Source organism: Diorhabda carinulata, chromosome 1, assembly GCF_026250575.1.
Source record: "Diorhabda carinulata isolate Delta chromosome 1, icDioCari1.1, whole genome shotgun sequence".
Lineage (NCBI taxonomy): Eukaryota > Metazoa > Arthropoda > Insecta > Coleoptera > Chrysomelidae > Diorhabda > Diorhabda carinulata.
Window position 1 is genome coordinate 33,449,148 of NC_079460.1, and position 17,558 is coordinate 33,466,705.

Here is a 17,558-nt window from a genome sequence, read left to right on the forward strand (position 1 = left end):
TGCAATTTTACAGTGAACATCACAGAATATACCCTAATTGGGTATGTTTTGTGATGAACATTAGAGAACTATCATTTGTCACCATGACAGTTGTATTATGTCAATATCAGGTGCTGTTAGTGTCAGCTGACTTTTTGGTCCCTTCATATATTATTACATCTGGAGCATATATTTTGTAATTTACTTCTAAAACATGGCTTCAAAGGATAGGTTATTAATCTTCCCTTCAAGAGGGTAAGTATATATATATACGCATTCCATTTTTCATTAAAAAACAAAATATATTGGAACTATTTTTGCCTTTTGGGAGTGACCATTTTTTTCTCTAATTTACAGAGCTCAAATGTTAATGAAGGGGCGTCTAAAGGGTGCCCAGAAAGGCCACAGTTTATTAAAGAAAAAAGCAGATGCTTTGCAGATGCGATTTAGAATGATTTTGAATAAAATCATTGAGGTAAGTTTAATACTGCAGATATCTTGAGTTTTGACAATTATAAATGTCTTTCAAAACAATTTGAATCAAATGAAGGTACTACAAGTAATTTCTGAATCAAGTTCACATACTCATTTTTCCTAAAATGAATAAAATAATTAAGAACAAGTTGAACTTTCTATCAGTTTATTGCAAAGGAAAAATTTGTTTACTAATTTATTTTTCTAATGAACAGACAAAAACTCTTATGGGAGAAGTTATGAAAGAAGCAGCGTTTTCCCTGGCCGAGGCAAAGTTTGCAACAGGTGATTTCAATCAAGTTGTCCTTCAGAATGTTACCAAGGCTCAGATCAAAATAAGAACTAAAAAAGACAATGTAGCAGGTAAGAACATTTTAATTTATATGTTTATATGTAATTCATCAATAATTTTTGAAATACTTAATGTTACAACATTTCAAAATTCACATTTTGCTTAGGTACAGTATTAGAGGAAAGTTGCTATTTGATTGTTGTTATAAATTGTAAAAGGTCAACTGATTAGCATTGCATAAGCATGATAATGAATTAATGTAAATATATAATTACGAAATTTACAAATCTGTTTCAGGTGTTACTTTACCAGTATTTGAATGTTATCAAGATGGTACTGATACTTATGAACTTGCTGGTTTGGCTAGAGGTGGTCAACAACTGACCAAATTAAAAAAGAACTATCAAAGTGCTGTGAAACTTTTGGTTGAATTAGCTTCTTTGCAAACTTCTTTTGTAACTTTGGATGAAGTAATTAAAATCACCAATAGAAGAGTAAATGCTATTGAGCATGGTGTGTATTAACACTTGAAATACTAATTTATTGCATACTGTGACATTATAATTTAAATATGTTTAACTTAATTTAGTATCTACATATAATAGTTTATCTAAAAGGACTATTCAAATATACTCAACAATATTGAGGTTCAACAGAATTATTTCATCCCATAGTAAAATTGTTTATTTTAGTTAAGAATTTAGCTTAATTATGTAAAAGGCAAATTGGCCTCTAATTATTCGATTTAGGATGGGGAGGTCCTGATAATTTTGAGCATATCTGGCTAGTACCTTGTTTTATGTTGATAATATCTAATAGTATACTAAACTTACTTTAGTTATTTTGTATTGTATTTGGAAATATTCCATCTTTATATTTGTTAAACCTAAAGAAAATTTCAGCTTTATTTGTTATAATTTTGTAGTTTATTATTTTCTCTAGTTCATTCTTTTGATTAGTGATGAATGTTTTATGTCAAGTCATTCCCCTTAATGTTATAATAATTTTGTATGTTTCCATTCCAGTTATCATTCCAAGAATTGAACGCACTTTGGCCTATATAATTTCCGAACTTGACGAATTGGAAAGAGAAGAGTTTTACAGGTTGAAGAAAATTCAAGATAAAAAGAAAATTCACAAAGCTAAAGTAGAGAAACAGAAACAAGCACTTCTGGAAGCTGGATTACTCAAAGAATCGCAACCTGGCAACTTGTTGGATGAAGGGGACGAGGATCTACTTTTTTAAACTCCTTTAGCTTTAATACAACTTTAATTATATATATATATATATATATATATATATATATATATATATATATATATATATATATATATATATATATATATATATATATAAGTAAATATTTTATTTACATCTTTTAGATGCAGTCTGCAATAGTTATTTTTCGCATTTAACCTGTAACCTGTTGACATTAAACTTTATGATTTTGATCAAACTACTTTTTTATGGAGTTACTTGTGAAAAATAATCTTATTTTTAACAGAAAATGTATATTCCATCATAGTATTATTGAGTTTTAAATAATTGTCTTAATAATTCAAGTTTGTAGATATATTCATAACATGCTGCATTTAGCAAATTTAATCTATAGTAATAAATTTTGTTGGAGTTATCAATGGATTTTGATTTCCAGTTATAAAGATAAATATTTAACACAGCTTATTTGGTTCTTGTGTGATTATGGAAAATATTCTGGTGAAGATAAATATGTGTTAAAATGAGTTCTTAAATGAGGAGAAAAATTGAAATCAACATAGTAGAGGATGGCAAAATACATTAAAATACAATCAAAAAATACTAAAAAGAGAGAGCAACTGAATATTTGCATTTAATCATATATAGATATATTTCTTAACCTCACATTTTCACATGTTTGTACTTTTACTTTGGCTTTTTCAAATTCACCTCCATATTCATAACGATTATTTTCAATTGGTATCTGTGCCTTCCTGTTTCTTTCGTGTTTCCACTTTTCTCAATAAAAATTATAGTTGTGGTATAGTTAAAGTATTGTGAAGTTTTTTTGAGAATGATATTTGGCAAGAAAGTTGCCACAATTACATATTTGGTACACGTTTTTTTTTATTTTAGAATGAAAGATATTCACTGAAAATGAACTTAGCTGCTTTTTGAGGCATGGAAATAGACAATTTTCCTGTTATCGAGAATTGTAACTTTAACTTCTGTATTAAAAGAGGATTGCGTCTCTGTTAGGTGAAATTAATTTGTTGAATGGCTATACCAAATGCTTACCAATACTTCAATAAATAAAAATATGGATAATTCTAAATAGGTGTTTGCTACTGTTGCGTATGCGTTAAGAATAAAAACTTCAAAATAACAGTAATAAATATTTAATCATTATCCACTTAATTATGTACAGTCAGTTTTAAGAAAATTTTTCATCCTGAAAAATATCCCAACTATGGATAAATAGGTTTTATGTATTCAGTGATGTTTTTTCAAAACATTAAAAACACACGAATACTTACATATTTTAAATGTACTTTTTGCATGAACATAAGATATATAATTATTTAACAGAAGTTGAATGTCTAAGTGTCTTGGTTTCCAAAGTCATTGTAAGTATATAGTATGAAATCCAAGAATGTCGAGCCTTCCCGAATTTGTACTCAGTAAAAAGTATATCCTACAAGAAGCCCAATTAAAAAAATAATACCATTAAAGCATTGTGATTTGCTGGGGAGGCTCAACGACGTTGCCAAAATTCTCAAATTTTTATATGGATAGTCTTGTATGCTACGTTTTAGAATCAATTCAGAATTTCGCACTTTTACTAATTCTAGTCCATGGATGTGAAATGAGTTCATAATTTTAACATGACATTCTCTCAATTACAAATACGCCTTTCTAATGGCTCCTAATATAATTTATTGAGACATAGTTTCCTGAATTTCTCATATTAATTGTGTATTGTGTACCATTAGTATAGATGATATAATTGTTACGATTCTATAATATAATATTTCTGATGTCGTCGAACAGTCAGAGCTTTTAATGAGTCAAAATTAGATTTAAAAATAAAAAATAAACAAAATACTAGATCTAATTAAGTGTTGTGTTGAAAATTATTATTAAATTGAAATTATCAGCATTAAATGCGAGCTTCCAAATTATGTTATAGCTTCAACATGAAATTTGTTAGGCCTGCTCAGAATTTGAGGCGAAATCTTTAGGAAAGCATAATGAAAAGATCTATAATAAAGAAAGAATAGAGGGATTGAATGTTTCCAAAAAATTTGTTGCGCTTGTTGCACGAACTAGATGTTCCCGTAATTTTAAGCGATTGCTTAAAATTTTAACATTCACGCTTTCTTTTTGTACTAATTTAAAGTCACCTCTCTGGCAATTCCATCCAATGGATGTCGATAAATCAAAATGAATTTTCTAGATAAAAACTAAAAAAGACTAAGACTCTGAATATATTCTGATAATCAGTTTTCATATAAACGTTTCAATTTATAGAATATAGATAAAAACTTTTTACTAATATGATCCTTAAATAATCTTATGAAAGATAATATGTTTACATAGGCATTGCTGCCTCACGCTCGTTTTTAATACAATAGGTATATTATAGAATTATATGTGATTATTTTAAAATTCTCGTAGATTAAAAGTTTCTGTGGTTTTTAAGGAACTATCGAGTAAGTTTCGTCAAATTCAGAGAAATTGGATTGAACTTGAAATGACCCTAATATGTTACACATTTTCCTGAACTAATAGATCCCTCGGTATACATTCAGTTTTCCGTTTACTTTTATTTACTTTCGCTAAAATAGCTATCATAACAATTATCAATAAACAAGCCCCAACAATCAGTATAATACCCATTGAGGATAACGAAGACACTTCCATTAATTTTATTTTAAGAATACTGTCACAGCTTCTCCAGCTCACCCAAGTGTTGTTCCATAACAATGGATCAGCATTTGGATCTACTGGTTTGTTCCCAGGAGGCAAAGCAGTTTTTCTGTATTCAAGATTAAGGTATTCTAAATTTCTAAGCACATTAGGCCTGGTTGAAGCTAAGTTAATCCTTTCACAAGGGTCATCCCTGATGTTGAATAAACATGGAGATTGAAGAGGATTACATTTCGTTTCTTCAAGTTGGTCAGGATCTGGCGGTGCACATTTGATCGTAGCATCCTTTCTCAATTTTTTTATCAGAGTTTTGTCTACTGGTTTCAAGTTTCTGGTAGGATTTTTCGAATATTTATCTTGTATTTGTTCATAGGTTATTAGCCCTAGAAAATAAATATTATTCAAAGTTATATCAAGCTTATCAATTATAAATTAAGTCTTACAACTGAGGTGCAATTAATCATTATACTTTATATTTGAAATGTTACTAAGGATTTAGATACCTGTAAGTGCTGTTGCGGTTTTAGATGTCAAAATCTGTTCTATATCGTAGAAATACTCCTCGGATGTCCCATTGTTTCCATACCATATATCCATTTGTCCTTGAGTAGCAGAGCCGTATATATATTTCCAATCTCCTTGCCTAACCCCTCCATATTTAAATATGTCGTCAATGTTGTAAACAAATTCAGTTCTTGGACTTCCTGTACCCATTGAAATAGAATCCCACATATCCATACCATCTAAATTTTTGGGAAGGGTAGTCATATTTAACCCTAAAAGAAAAAAAGTGTCTTCTCACTGAGTATAATTTAGGTTAAACAATAATAAATGGATTCAGAATAAGTAGGTTTATTCCTTTATTTGCAATGAAATATTCTGGTAAACGGTCATAACATAATATTTTAAGAACAGTGGCATAGCGTGTACAAATATAAACATGGTCGAAGTCTCATCAGCGAGTACTCTTTTCTTTGTACCCAATATATCTATCGTGCTCTAATATTACATCATTAGTATCAAAAAAATATGAATGCGCAGTGAGAGAATACGAAAATTTCTAAATCATATAGATTTTATTTTATAATGTGTGATTTAATTTTCTTCAAAAAGTAATATTCTTAGGCTTTTTGCTTTGCTCAAGTTCTTTAATTAGGATTTGTTACAAAGTATTGCAGCTAAATCTATTTCGATTGCGAGTATTGCTCAACCGGACAGTTGATTCTGATTCGTATTGTTTCGTAAGTAGTTTTTAATATGTACCTGTGGAAGCGTAAGTCTAATAGTAATATGAATATTAGGATAGACTTCTCCCAGTTTATTACTAATTATGTATTTAGATTAAGCACTAAAAGTTGGAATTCTTCGTAAAACTCATAAGATTTTATGTTTTTACTTTCTCCATCTGGAAGTACTACCCACAAATCATTTAAGTGCTCTAATAGATTGTTTTTGACATTTATAAATTATATATGTTTAGCCATAAATTAGTACAGAAAGATTCAATACACACTACTTTCAATGACTTTTGTACATATAATATGAAATTGGTATACGTAGTACCAATTTAATAAAAGTAGTAAAATAAATAAAATTAAATAGAAGTAAACTATAGCATTTACAATGAAACATGACAAATGTTAGCAAGATTCGAACAAGCATCAGGGAATGAATAATTCATAAACAAACTTTTTTATAAACGACTCACGTATTTCAATCACCGCGCCAAGTTTGAATAACCGAAAGGCCACCGTATTTTTATAAAGTGTAAAATAGGAGTTATGTTTTGTTATCTATTTTAGGTAAAGATAAAACGATATTTTTATTTTGCTATTTTACCAATACCATTATTTTACCATGACCAATATTATTTAGAATTTTATTTAATTAAAAATAAACTGGGATTCTAAGTCTGATGGCACCTTCAAGCACTAAGCCATAGGCAGAGCCCAAATTATCCATACTTAGATACGCCACTACTCATAAAGTATTTTATTATTGGAGACATACGTCATTATACAGAATGTTTGTAGTATTCAGACGATCATAATATTTTTCCGTTTTATGGAAAATTGTTAAAATTTACTTTATTTCTAGTTTGTAAAAACCCATTCGGTGTACCCATATAAACTCTAATCTCGATTATTATTTGGTAGTGGAGTCCATCCTATTTTTGGCCATAAATTAATATTTTCAATATATATTTTTTTAATTTTGTAGGCGCATTTATGAAAAAAATGATCAATTTTATAACAAAATGTCAACATTTTTTTGTCCAATAAAAAATCCAAAAACCATAAATTCCCCAATATATCTCCGAAACTATATTTAAAAATTTTTTTATGAAAAATATCGTATTTTTGTCGTAAAATAGAAACAACAATGAACAATTTGAACAAAAATTGAATATCATAATTTAAACAATTCTTACAAATTATTAAAAATTTTTTTATTGGGATTAGGATTACCATTCTTCATGCTACTTGCTTTCTCTGCAATGTTGCGTGAATTTCTCAACAATTTAATCAGTGTAGAAATAAACGAATTGAAGAAAAAATTTTTTGATTTTTCATAACCAAAAATAGTGTAGATCCTACTTAAACATTTGGCCTAATACCTACTAATTTATAATCGAATGTTCGTTTGAAATCAAATATAAATAGATTACTACGATATTATTCACAATTCAATTTACCTGCAATTGAACAAAATGTTGGGAGCCAATCTGAAATATGCATTAGTTGATTAGAAACTCGTTGAGGTTTTTTAATAAGCGGGCTCCATATGGCAGCTATGTTTCTATGGCCACCTTCCCATATTGAGTTCTTGGTCTGCAAAATTGTCAACTTTGGGTTTCAGTAATTCGAAAATTGTATCATTAAATATAAATAAATCACATAAATCTTTTGGTTCTCAACAACTAGAAAAGATTTAGAATTTTTGTTCGACCCTCCATTTCAACTACATACTTAGAATAAAACAATTGGCGGAATGTCGTTTTGAGATATAACAACTACTGTAAAATTTGTCCTGGTATCGAGCTTTTGTTTATACCATTCTCATTTTTACATATAATAATTAATTTAATAACTAACATGGTAAACAAATTGAGCTTACCCCTCTTAATGGATAATTAGATCCGTGGTTTGCATGAATACCCATTGGTTGAGCACCATTATCAGATATGAAAAGGATTACGGAATTTTGTAGCATTTGTTTGTCACGAAGAGCTCCCACTATAGCGCCAACGCTTTTGTCTAACATTGATACCATTGCTTAAATAAATTTACCAATTAAAATATTTAATGTCTAGAAAAATTACAAAATGTATTCTAATGCACTCAATCACAGAATATTACAAAAATATGCTGTTATAAGACGAGTAGTATATAATTGAAATGTTCATGAAGTAAATCCAAGTAAAACTATCAATTTCAATTGTTTGGCAATTCGAGAGAATCAATTGAAAAATGTGAAATGACACAACAACAAATGTAACCTCCAACCGATGCCGAGGATATTTTTTTCAGTGTGTGAATTTTTAATTTCCCACAATTGATTATTGTTCCGTATTGATGTTCCTTGTTTGATAAGAATAAATACAATGGCGGTTTGACGGGAGCGTGATTGTTCAATCAAGAAGTTACTTTACTGTAAGAAATAATATATTATTTTTTAATTCTAAACACGTTTGTTTCTGCCATTACCTACTGTCTGAAATGGCTTGCAACAAAGCTATTTTTTTAGTTTGGGAATAGAAAGTGATCATGGGGAATCAGATCAGGTGAATATGGTGGATGAGGTAATAAAAATATAAATCATAACCTAATTCTGCAACATTTACTGGAGCAAAATACGTTACTTTAACAAATGCGGTTGTTTTTCGTTATTAAAACGTATCAGCAAAGCAGCATACAGGGTGTTTACAAAAAAGGTTATCCTGTCTTAAGGATAGATAGAAAACTGAAAAATATTTGGGTTTTACTCATTAAAAAATTTTCATAACGCCATCCGTATTCAAGATAAAGGGTTTTGAAGAAAAAAAGGATTTTTCCGCAACATCTTGCAACATTGTATTGAAATTTATATGTATAATAAATCTAAGTTGTGTTCAATACTATTTGGCACGAGAGTTAGACATTAAACAAATTCATTGGATGTATCAGCTTCCCAAATATATTCGTATAAAATTTCAATACAATGTAGCCAGTAGTTGCGGCAAAATCGTAAGAAATGTTTTTCTTAAGCGCCCTCTATCTTGAATACGGATGGCGTTCTCTAAAATGTAGCAAGTTAAAATTACCAATCAAGAAATGGATTTTAATGAGCTTAATCTGTCTTCTATCAATAATTTTTCCATTATTCTCAAAAATATCATTGACGGGACAAAAAGTCTATCGACGTTTACCTTCGATCTCTGAAGATGCTACCTCCAAGTTCAGTTCAGTAAAACTTTAAAAATTATCAAGTAGTCGGTTATTAAAAAAATGAATGAATTATTGTTTGACATAGTTGTAAAAGATTTTGTTATGGTTCATTGACCTATTCTCGCAAATTCTTTGTCATGGTAGCATAACAATAATGTTTTTGTATTATTTATGTCAATAAAGATTGTGGTGGTTATCTTAACCCAATTAATATGATAAAAATAATCATTTCGACTTTTATGATTGTTTCATTATTCTGATATATTATGCAGTTTTTTCCAATTTAAACAAATGTTTCTATTGGAAATATTTATAGGTTTTGAAGTCTACATATTTAAACTAAATTTTGACCGTTGCTCGGAAGACATAACAGTTTTTCCGACTATATGACGCGACAAATATTGCATCAGAACTTCCTTATAAGTATAGTAATGGTTGGCTTTATTCCCGGGCTACGCAATTTTCTGTGAAAAACATTTAAAAGGAGACATACCTAACTATGTGTCGGAAAAGATATTATGAAATTCTTGAAATATTGTGGTAAAAATTTTACTTTGTTTTAAAAAAATTCGAAAACATTTTGCGTTATTATAAATTTAAACCTTTCATCAATAAAAACTGACTCTGGTGTAAATTACCGGAAAAAAAATTATTTTATCACCTGCGTAAATACGTCTTTCTGGATCTTTGATGTGTGCAAATTGAGCAATTTCTTCATCAGGTGCTTGTAACGGATTATCAGCGTTTCCTGAGTGAGGAGCCAAGTGAGCCATGTACATAAACATGGGGTTTGTGGTATCATGTTCGTGTATTAACCTTACCGCTTCCTGTGTGAATAAAGTTGTACTATATTTGCCTTTGGTATTGTAATCCACTTCCAAATTTCTTCTCATATCATAACCAACCATTTCATGAGAGTACTAAAAGAATGTGGTTAGAAATAACTGGAATTAGTTGTTATGATGATGAATAAGAATATACTTACAGTTCCATATGTCATGTGGGTATAATAATCATGAAGTCCTTGATAATATCCATAATGAGTATCAAAACCTCTGAATGTAGGGGTATACTCTTTTTCGAAGAAACCCAAATGCCATTTTCCAATAGCATGAGTAGAGTATCCATTTTTTTTCAAAAGTTGTGGAATAATTGTTTCATTTAAAGGCATTCCCCATGGCTCTGGTTCCAAGATTACTAGATGTTGCATACCTGAATAAGGATAACTGTAAAACAATCTATTTGTCTGTTTAAAATCAATAATTAATAAGTAATTATATAGAGTCCGGCTCTGGACGTATAAGTGATTCACACTGTTCTTCCAGCTCGGTATTATTGAAGTCAAAAGTTACTACCGAAGCAAAAGTTGTTTTTGAAAGCTGTACCATTAGAGAGGTAAAAGACGAGAAAATCCAAACCCAAAAGTAGTAAGTGGAAAATTTGTTTACATCAATTACCAATTGTAAAATTCATCAATTAAATCAATCTGATACAAACAAAAACTGATAGGAGGTCAAGATAGAAACCGGTTCAAGTGAGAGATCTTATCACCAAAACAAATGGAGGAAGGACCGCATTCAGGACAACTTACCTATATTTTGTCTTCATCCATAACAATGTCTACCTCAAACCAGGGGGTTTCTGACTACAGGAACCCCCAGAGCTCTCACCAATCTCAGCATCCACAGACATAATCTCAATCAGAATATGTTGAAGAAGCAATACTGAGCAGTATTAAACCAACCAGCCTCAAAATCTTTTCCAGAAAAAAACCAAGCCATAATATTCAATGCTATTAATGAAACAAAAATTCAGGAATATATTCTAGCTATTGGTTCACTTATCGGCCCCAAAAATGTCATCTTCTGCTGAAGAATATCCTACAACAGAGTATGCTTGTACCTATCAAGTCCAGAAATTGTCGATCTGTTTCTGAATGAACATGGGCATATCATTGTCAATAATGAAATTCTGCGAGCACGAAAATTAATAACTCCTTCCAAGCGACTTGTTATGTCGAATGCTAGCCCAAATATATTCTATATTAGAAAATAAATTACAAGAAATAGGATTCAAGCTGATGTCCCTAACAACTTTCCTTCGGATAAATATACCAGATCCCCAATACTCCCAAATCCTTAGTTTCCGGAGATAAGTTTATGTATCACCTACAGATCAAATTACAATTCCTGATTCGATGCTGATAACACATGATAATACCCAGTATCGCATATTCCTGTCGACAGATACCCTCACATGTCACGGATGCAAACAACTGGGCCACATAGCATCGCAATGCCCAACGGTTCAAACTGAAATACGTCCACGAGAAGATAATAACATTCAAGAAGTCGTAGCTCCTAATGACCAGGCTCATCCCAACCTACAGAACAGTAGTGCCACTATCGAAACTGAAATTCCACAACACAAACAAAAGAAGTATAGCAGAAATCCAAACTCCTCCACTAAACAATGAAGATGACTGCCAATCAAAGTTTGATGATTTCCGCAAACCCGAAAACACCAACACAAAAAAAACCTCGAGCAAGTGAGTCGAGAGAAGACCTAGTAAATATCGAAAATTATATAAACGAAGGATATGCCAATAAACAAACATGCATTGCTACCTTTTTTAATGTGAGCAAAGCATATGGTACGGTATGGAGACTACATATAATAAAGAAACTAGAGCTCTGGGGTATAAATGGACACAGGTTGCAGTTCATACACAATTTTTTGAAAGAAAGATCATTTCGAGTAAGAGCCAATGGAATATTATCAGACACATACCAACAGGAAAATGGAACCCCACAAGGATCTGTTCTCAGCCCCACATTGTATTTAATAGCAATAAACGACATCGTACTGAATAGTCACTCCCCTGTACAGGCCAGGCTCTATGCGGATGATCTAGTTATATACACCAGAGGCAAGAACTTCAGCACTATGCAACAAAACATACAGCAAGCCATAAACAATATCGAGAACTGGCTCAAAAACACAGGCTGGAAACTTAATATTCAAAAAAAAAAAATGCATTCATTTCTCGAGAAAGTCGGATCCACCTGTCCCCGTACTCAAAATAAGTAATATCGACATACAGTCAGTGAGTGAAATAAAATACCTCAGTTCAACGTTGTTAATAATAAATAAAAAAAAAATCCCTTAATTTTTTTTAAAACTTTCAAATTTTTTTATGCATAAATTCACCAGTCATACAAATAATTATATACATTTTTCATTGTGTTAATTATTTAAAGAAAATTCACTTACCTATGTGAATTGGATATTTTCCAGTAAGAAACGAAGCTCGAGAAGGGGTACATAGTGCTTGAGTATAGTGACTATTCAAGATAACACCGTTGTAAGCAAGAGCGTCTACATTAGGTGTTGGTATTTCATCGCTTCCGTGGAATCCTACATCATTGAATCCCTTGAATTTGAATGTAGATATAAGATACGAAACAAGATAACAGAGAAGACATTTTTATTCTAATATAATTGCATTATCATTTCAATTCATCCTCATAAATTCCTAAAAACTGCAGATAAGAACATATTTTCAAATCTCCAGTTGTTTTGGAAACTTTTATAGAAAATTTATATATAATATATGTATACCCTCGTTATAAGATTTGTTGAAAAAACATTTAAAATGTAGTGCTTCTGTTCATATAACTTTTCAAAACTTTCTACTTTTGTCTAACATTTCGCTTCTAATTTACAATTACATATTAAACAACAATTAAATTTAAAAAAGTTCACAATATCCCAAACATATAGGTTGCAGTTTTTTATGAATGAAAAAATATCTTACCATATCATCTGCAATTATAACAATTATATTCGGCTTTTCTGGGGTCATCTCACAAACTTTAACCACAAACAGAAGAAATATATAGAAACTCCATAGGTACTCCATTCTCGAAATTATTTTTCGAAATTTCTTTCGTTTAACTCGACATCGGTTACAATACTATATAATACATTAATAAAATTAATTGATTTATTCAATGAAACAGTTAATAATTGAGAGGGAGTCATACAATATTATTCCTACGATCAAGCATGAAATTGATTCATACTTTGGAACTTTTTGATAATTGATTAGTACTCGGACAATAATTAAAAAAAACTGCTCAAGCATATAAATGTGGAATTTTTCAAGGAGAATTTTATCCATTATATACAACTTTACTAAGAATTTGTAGTTTAACTGAAATTATCAGGTTACTCGACACACCTATACTGTATATTACAAGGAATTAAATACAATTGGTATTTTCAGGGTGTAACTCTTATAGTATTAAAAAAAGTACTTAGTTCTAATATTCGGTTAATCAATAAATAATAAATAAATAGTATATTACGGTATAAACAAAAGTTGATGTTAGTCTATAAAAATTCTTCGACAAACTCGTGTTCGAGCTTAAGTGCAGGTTGTAAAAACGTCAACTCTTTCAGATTCCAAATAACCTATTGTAATCGATATATAGCGTGTCTAATTACTGAAATAATGTTTATTTTTTCATAATGTGATAACTTCTTTTAAATATCAAGTATAGCTTTAGGAAATTTGATAATGTCTTTAAAATGAGTAAAGGCTGTTTCATTTAGGATTCACAATAGTTTTGTTACAACTGATTTGGATGATCGATTCTTGAAGCAAGGCAAGGATTTTATCGGTTATTATGCAGAAACTGATCATTTTAGTCCTCCACTGACCCACTTAAAATAAAAAATTGGATAATCTTATTTTTCATTATAGTAATCTTCATTATAGTTGACACATTTTCCCAACTGAAGCTCTAACATTTCTAATGTGTTTTAAGAAAAAACTGTTCAGCCTCCACAAATCACTGATTTACCGCACATATGGCTTTGTTATCCCTTTACAAACTTTTATTCATGTCTGTAAGACAGCTGGTAATAGCTGGGAGCTAAATCTGGAGAATATGGTGGGCGCTCAACTAATTCAATGCCTGCCTGAGTTTTAGCGGTTGTTGATATACCGAATCCGTGACTGATGCAAGAGAGCACTTTTGCGCAATTTCCCTCGTTTGTCTAACGTCTATATATAATAGGTTACAATGTGACATGATGATAAATAATTACTGCTTTAATTTATAAAAAAGTCATGGGCATAGTAAAGGGTCTTATATATGAAGAAGATTTGGTTTGTTTATGGCTTTAATCCGGGAAATTGACATATGGGGTGTGAACAAGAAAAATAATGTTAGCATTTCAAATATTGTAGCAAGTTGCACATGGAAACCTAGAAATTAAATAAAATATATGCTGTTTGAACGAAAACATGATTGCTCAGAAATTTAAGAGTGGATGACCGACAAATGTTTTTGTTTCTTTACACAGTTTTTCAAGTTTTTGGAATAACTTTGTTGAAAGTTATGGATAGGTAATCGTGATTATTAGGTTTTATATTTATAAATGAAATACACAGTGTTTAACATTCATATATTAAGTCTTTATTTAAAAGACTACGTTTTCGAGAAGCGTCCTCACGCTTGAAAGAGTCGGTTTGTACTCCCTAAAAAACTAATAATAAAATATTTACAATGAGGTCTAAGCCTCTCCTTAGGAATCGTAAAATTACAGATGTTTTACTAAAATATGTATATGCATTACTCCGAAAAGTAAAAAGAGTCCTTTGTGCAACCCATGTGTCCGGGGTCATAAAACAGAGGTAGGACTTACTTTTCCTTTTCTAAAATATCTTTCAACTAAATGTTAAGTTTCCTTAAACATAAAATCTAAGCATAATGTTAAAATACTAAAATAAAAATAATTTGTAAAATAGGATTCAATTTTGCTCAGAGAAATTCAACAAACTTTATAAGAAATAATACAAAAAGCTTAAAATTTCACCAAATTAATTCGAAATGACCTCCGCTGACTCTTTATGAATTAATTGTTCGAAATGACATCCGCTGACCTCCATTCAATAATACAATCTACCCCTTAACCATTATCATTCGTCAATAGAAAGAAACTACTTTTTTTTAGAAATATTGCATTTTGCTATATTTGAGATTAAATATAAAAAAAATTATGATTATCTTATCAAGTACCAATTTCAAGTTACCTTTCCTTAAGACCAGTTAGTTTACCTTCATTCTCTGAAGGCGACAACTTGGTTATCGGAGCACACGTTAGACATTGTACTTGTGAGTGTTGGTGTAGGGGTAGTGTAAACAATATAATCATTATGAATATCACCAACGGTTCCAGAAATTCCAACTTAGTTGAGAATTGTCAACGACTGATTAATCAGACAAATTATTATCTACGCTTACGAAAATGGTATATTCTAGTGAGGCCAGACTGTGCTGAGGCTACGACAAAAAGATTTAATATCAACCACCCAGAAACAAGTAAGCTACCAAAACAATAAGCAATTGATAGATGAGTTTCAAGTCACAGTTGAGTTAAAAAAAAAACGAAGTAAAACATTCAGTCGTAGTGAAACTGTGTAGCGGCATTGGGACATTTACAAATGAAGATTTTATGGAACAATTATCTTGAATCTTTGGTGTATCAGCATCTAGTGTTCATCGAAGATGATCTTGATCCACCACTTCAATTTTGTGAAGAATTTGGTGACTTATTAAATAACAACAACAATTATGATATTCGCTTAAGTTTTTGAACAAACGTTTTCCAGGGCTTTGGATTGGCAGAAGGGATTGATTTGATATGAACTATTTCTCGATTTTTACAGTAAATGTTGCTGACTTCCACAAAGAATAGGTTTTCATGTTGTGCTTATAACTTTTTCTAACTTGAGAAGCTAATCACATGTTATTCACCTATTAAAATGAGTTTATATGGAAAAAGCCACATTATATAGTTTGTATACATTTTACTATAAAGCAAGGTAATGTCGTGATGTCAGAAGACGTCTGACAGATTTGATTAGGTAGATTGTCCTGTTCTTTGTGGAAGAGTCCATGGTTGTTAACAGTATATCGAACACTACTAGTCCGATTGAGCCAACCTGGAACATGATGCAATCTCCACAGGCGGAATTTGAAGTTACAAAGGAAATTCACCGTGGATTACGTACTATACTGTGAAAATGGACAAGATTACAGTAAGAAATTGAGAAGACGCGTTCAGAGTTGGGCGTCGTGTCCCACCCACAACGATAACGCTAGCACACACACATACACACACACACACATCTTAGATTCGCCAATAATTGACAGAACTTGGTTAGAAAATTTTAAGCAACCATAGTATAACCCGGATATTGCACAATCTGACCATCATTTGTCTCGGTGTTTGCAAAACTTCTTTTATAAAAAATCTACGTCAAAAATAATCTGAATCACTGAACCATCGAATCTTTATATCTATGAAAATATGAAACTATCCAAAAAATGATAAAAGGTTTTGAATAATAATTGCATAAATGTACTCGAATAACATTGATTTTTAGTAAAGAGCAATTGGATTAAAAAATATATAATAATCGTAAAATATATTTACAATATTAAATTTTGTTTCTTATGTTTTATAAACAATTTTTTGTTTTTGTTTAATAAAAAATCCTTATATCACTATGACATTAATTTAGTAAATTAGAACGGTTTCTCACCTTTTTGAAGTTGTAGTTTTGTTTTTAGTTCGAAAAAAGATATAGGAAATAATACAGTAAAACTTTTAAATTTTTCTTCACAACAGAAATTCCAACTTATCAACGTTAGTGTTGCTGGAGCAAACTAGATGTCTTTTAATTATTATTTATCCGCCTTATCGATAAATAAGAAGTGGTAATTACATGATAAATATAGCTCACAATTTTTACTATCATCACGATATAACCATTACCATTCGCAAGGAATTGTAAGTGAAAGATAAAGTCTGTTATAGGGGAAAGCGGGAATATTTGATCCTTGATACATTATCCCTGTTTAACTTTACCGCTATAATATACTACATTGTGCTTCGTTGGTTACACTGGTTGCGTCCTATTTAGTCTAATCTAGATTAAGTGTATTAGATATTGCTTGATTTGATTTTGAGACAGTTTTTTATTTTTCTGGTCCTCGAAGATCTTTTACGGTAAGATTTTATTTCGTAGTCTAAGTATATCGAATCTAGTTTTATGTACCATAGTGGTGTTATGTAGTGTATTACATTTTTTTTTGTTATTTACGCTTTAGTCTTACGTTATATATTGGTTTATTTTCAATCTAAACATTTGGTGTGGTCTCGAGTTGATCTCATCTGTTAAGAGATATGATTAGGGGATCAAGCCTATAAAGCTACAAATTTTATTTTCCAAATATCTAAATCGGTGTAACTGTGAATTTATACTTATAACTGGTGGGTCTGCTCAAAAATCCACTATCAACAACCTGATCCGCCATTTCTTAAAGCTTCACACAGAGTAAATGTGCAAACAAAAACCCTCGAACGAGGTCGCTGTTCAATTTTTACCGATACACCTAAGAAA

The 17,558-nt window shown here is 30.6% G+C and overlaps 2 protein-coding genes across 2 annotated transcripts; one reads left to right on the plus strand and one right to left on the minus strand.

Annotated features, from left to right (window-relative positions):
- Nucleotides 1-89: 89 nt before the first annotated feature.
- Nucleotides 90-2,379, plus strand: LOC130891523 (V-type proton ATPase subunit D). Its single transcript, XM_057796336.1, has 5 exons — nt 90-234; nt 337-454; nt 669-816; nt 1,043-1,258; nt 1,771-2,379. Exons 1-5 carry the CDS (start codon nt 194-196, stop codon nt 1,989-1,991), a joined length of 744 nt encoding a protein of 247 aa, XP_057652319.1. The 5' UTR covers nt 90-193; the 3' UTR covers nt 1,992-2,379.
- A 664-nt stretch (nt 2,380-3,043) lies between these two features.
- On the minus strand, nt 3,044-13,053 carry LOC130891395 (arylsulfatase B-like). The gene is made up of 8 exons (XM_057796118.1): nt 12,897-13,053; nt 12,353-12,512; nt 10,065-10,291; nt 9,741-9,999; nt 7,770-7,927; nt 7,348-7,483; nt 5,156-5,428; nt 3,044-5,035 (listed from the first exon to the last, which is right to left on the minus strand). The coding sequence occupies exons 1-8, from the start codon at nt 12,999-13,001 to the stop codon at nt 4,491-4,493; spliced, it is 1,863 nt and encodes a 620-aa protein (XP_057652101.1). The 5' UTR covers nt 13,002-13,053; the 3' UTR covers nt 3,044-4,490.
- Between the last annotated feature and the right edge of the window lie 4,505 nt (nt 13,054-17,558).

Excerpts from the sequence above, each read along its gene's own strand:
- LOC130891523 (XM_057796336.1), top strand. The coding sequence starts at position 194 with ATGGCTTCAAAGGATAGGTTATTAATCTTCCCTTCAAGAGG. Across the intron at positions 817-1,042 it reads TAAAAAAGACAATGTAGCAG|GTGTTACTTTACCAGTATTT; the intron begins GTAAGAACATTT and ends AATCTGTTTCAG. Across the intron at positions 1,259-1,770 it reads AGTAAATGCTATTGAGCATG|TTATCATTCCAAGAATTGAA; the intron begins GTGTGTATTAAC and ends TTTCCATTCCAG.
- LOC130891395 (XM_057796118.1), bottom strand. The coding sequence starts at position 13,001 with ATGGAGTACCTATGGAGTTTCTATATATTTCTTCTGTTTGTGGTTAAA. Across the intron at positions 10,000-10,064 it reads CCCACATGACATATGGAACT|TACTCTCATGAAATGGTTGG; the intron begins GTAAGTATATTC and ends ACATTCTTTTAG. Across the intron at positions 7,484-7,769 it reads CTAATTATCCATTAAGAGGG|ACCAAGAACTCAATATGGGA; the intron begins GTAAGCTCAATT and ends ACAATTTTGCAG.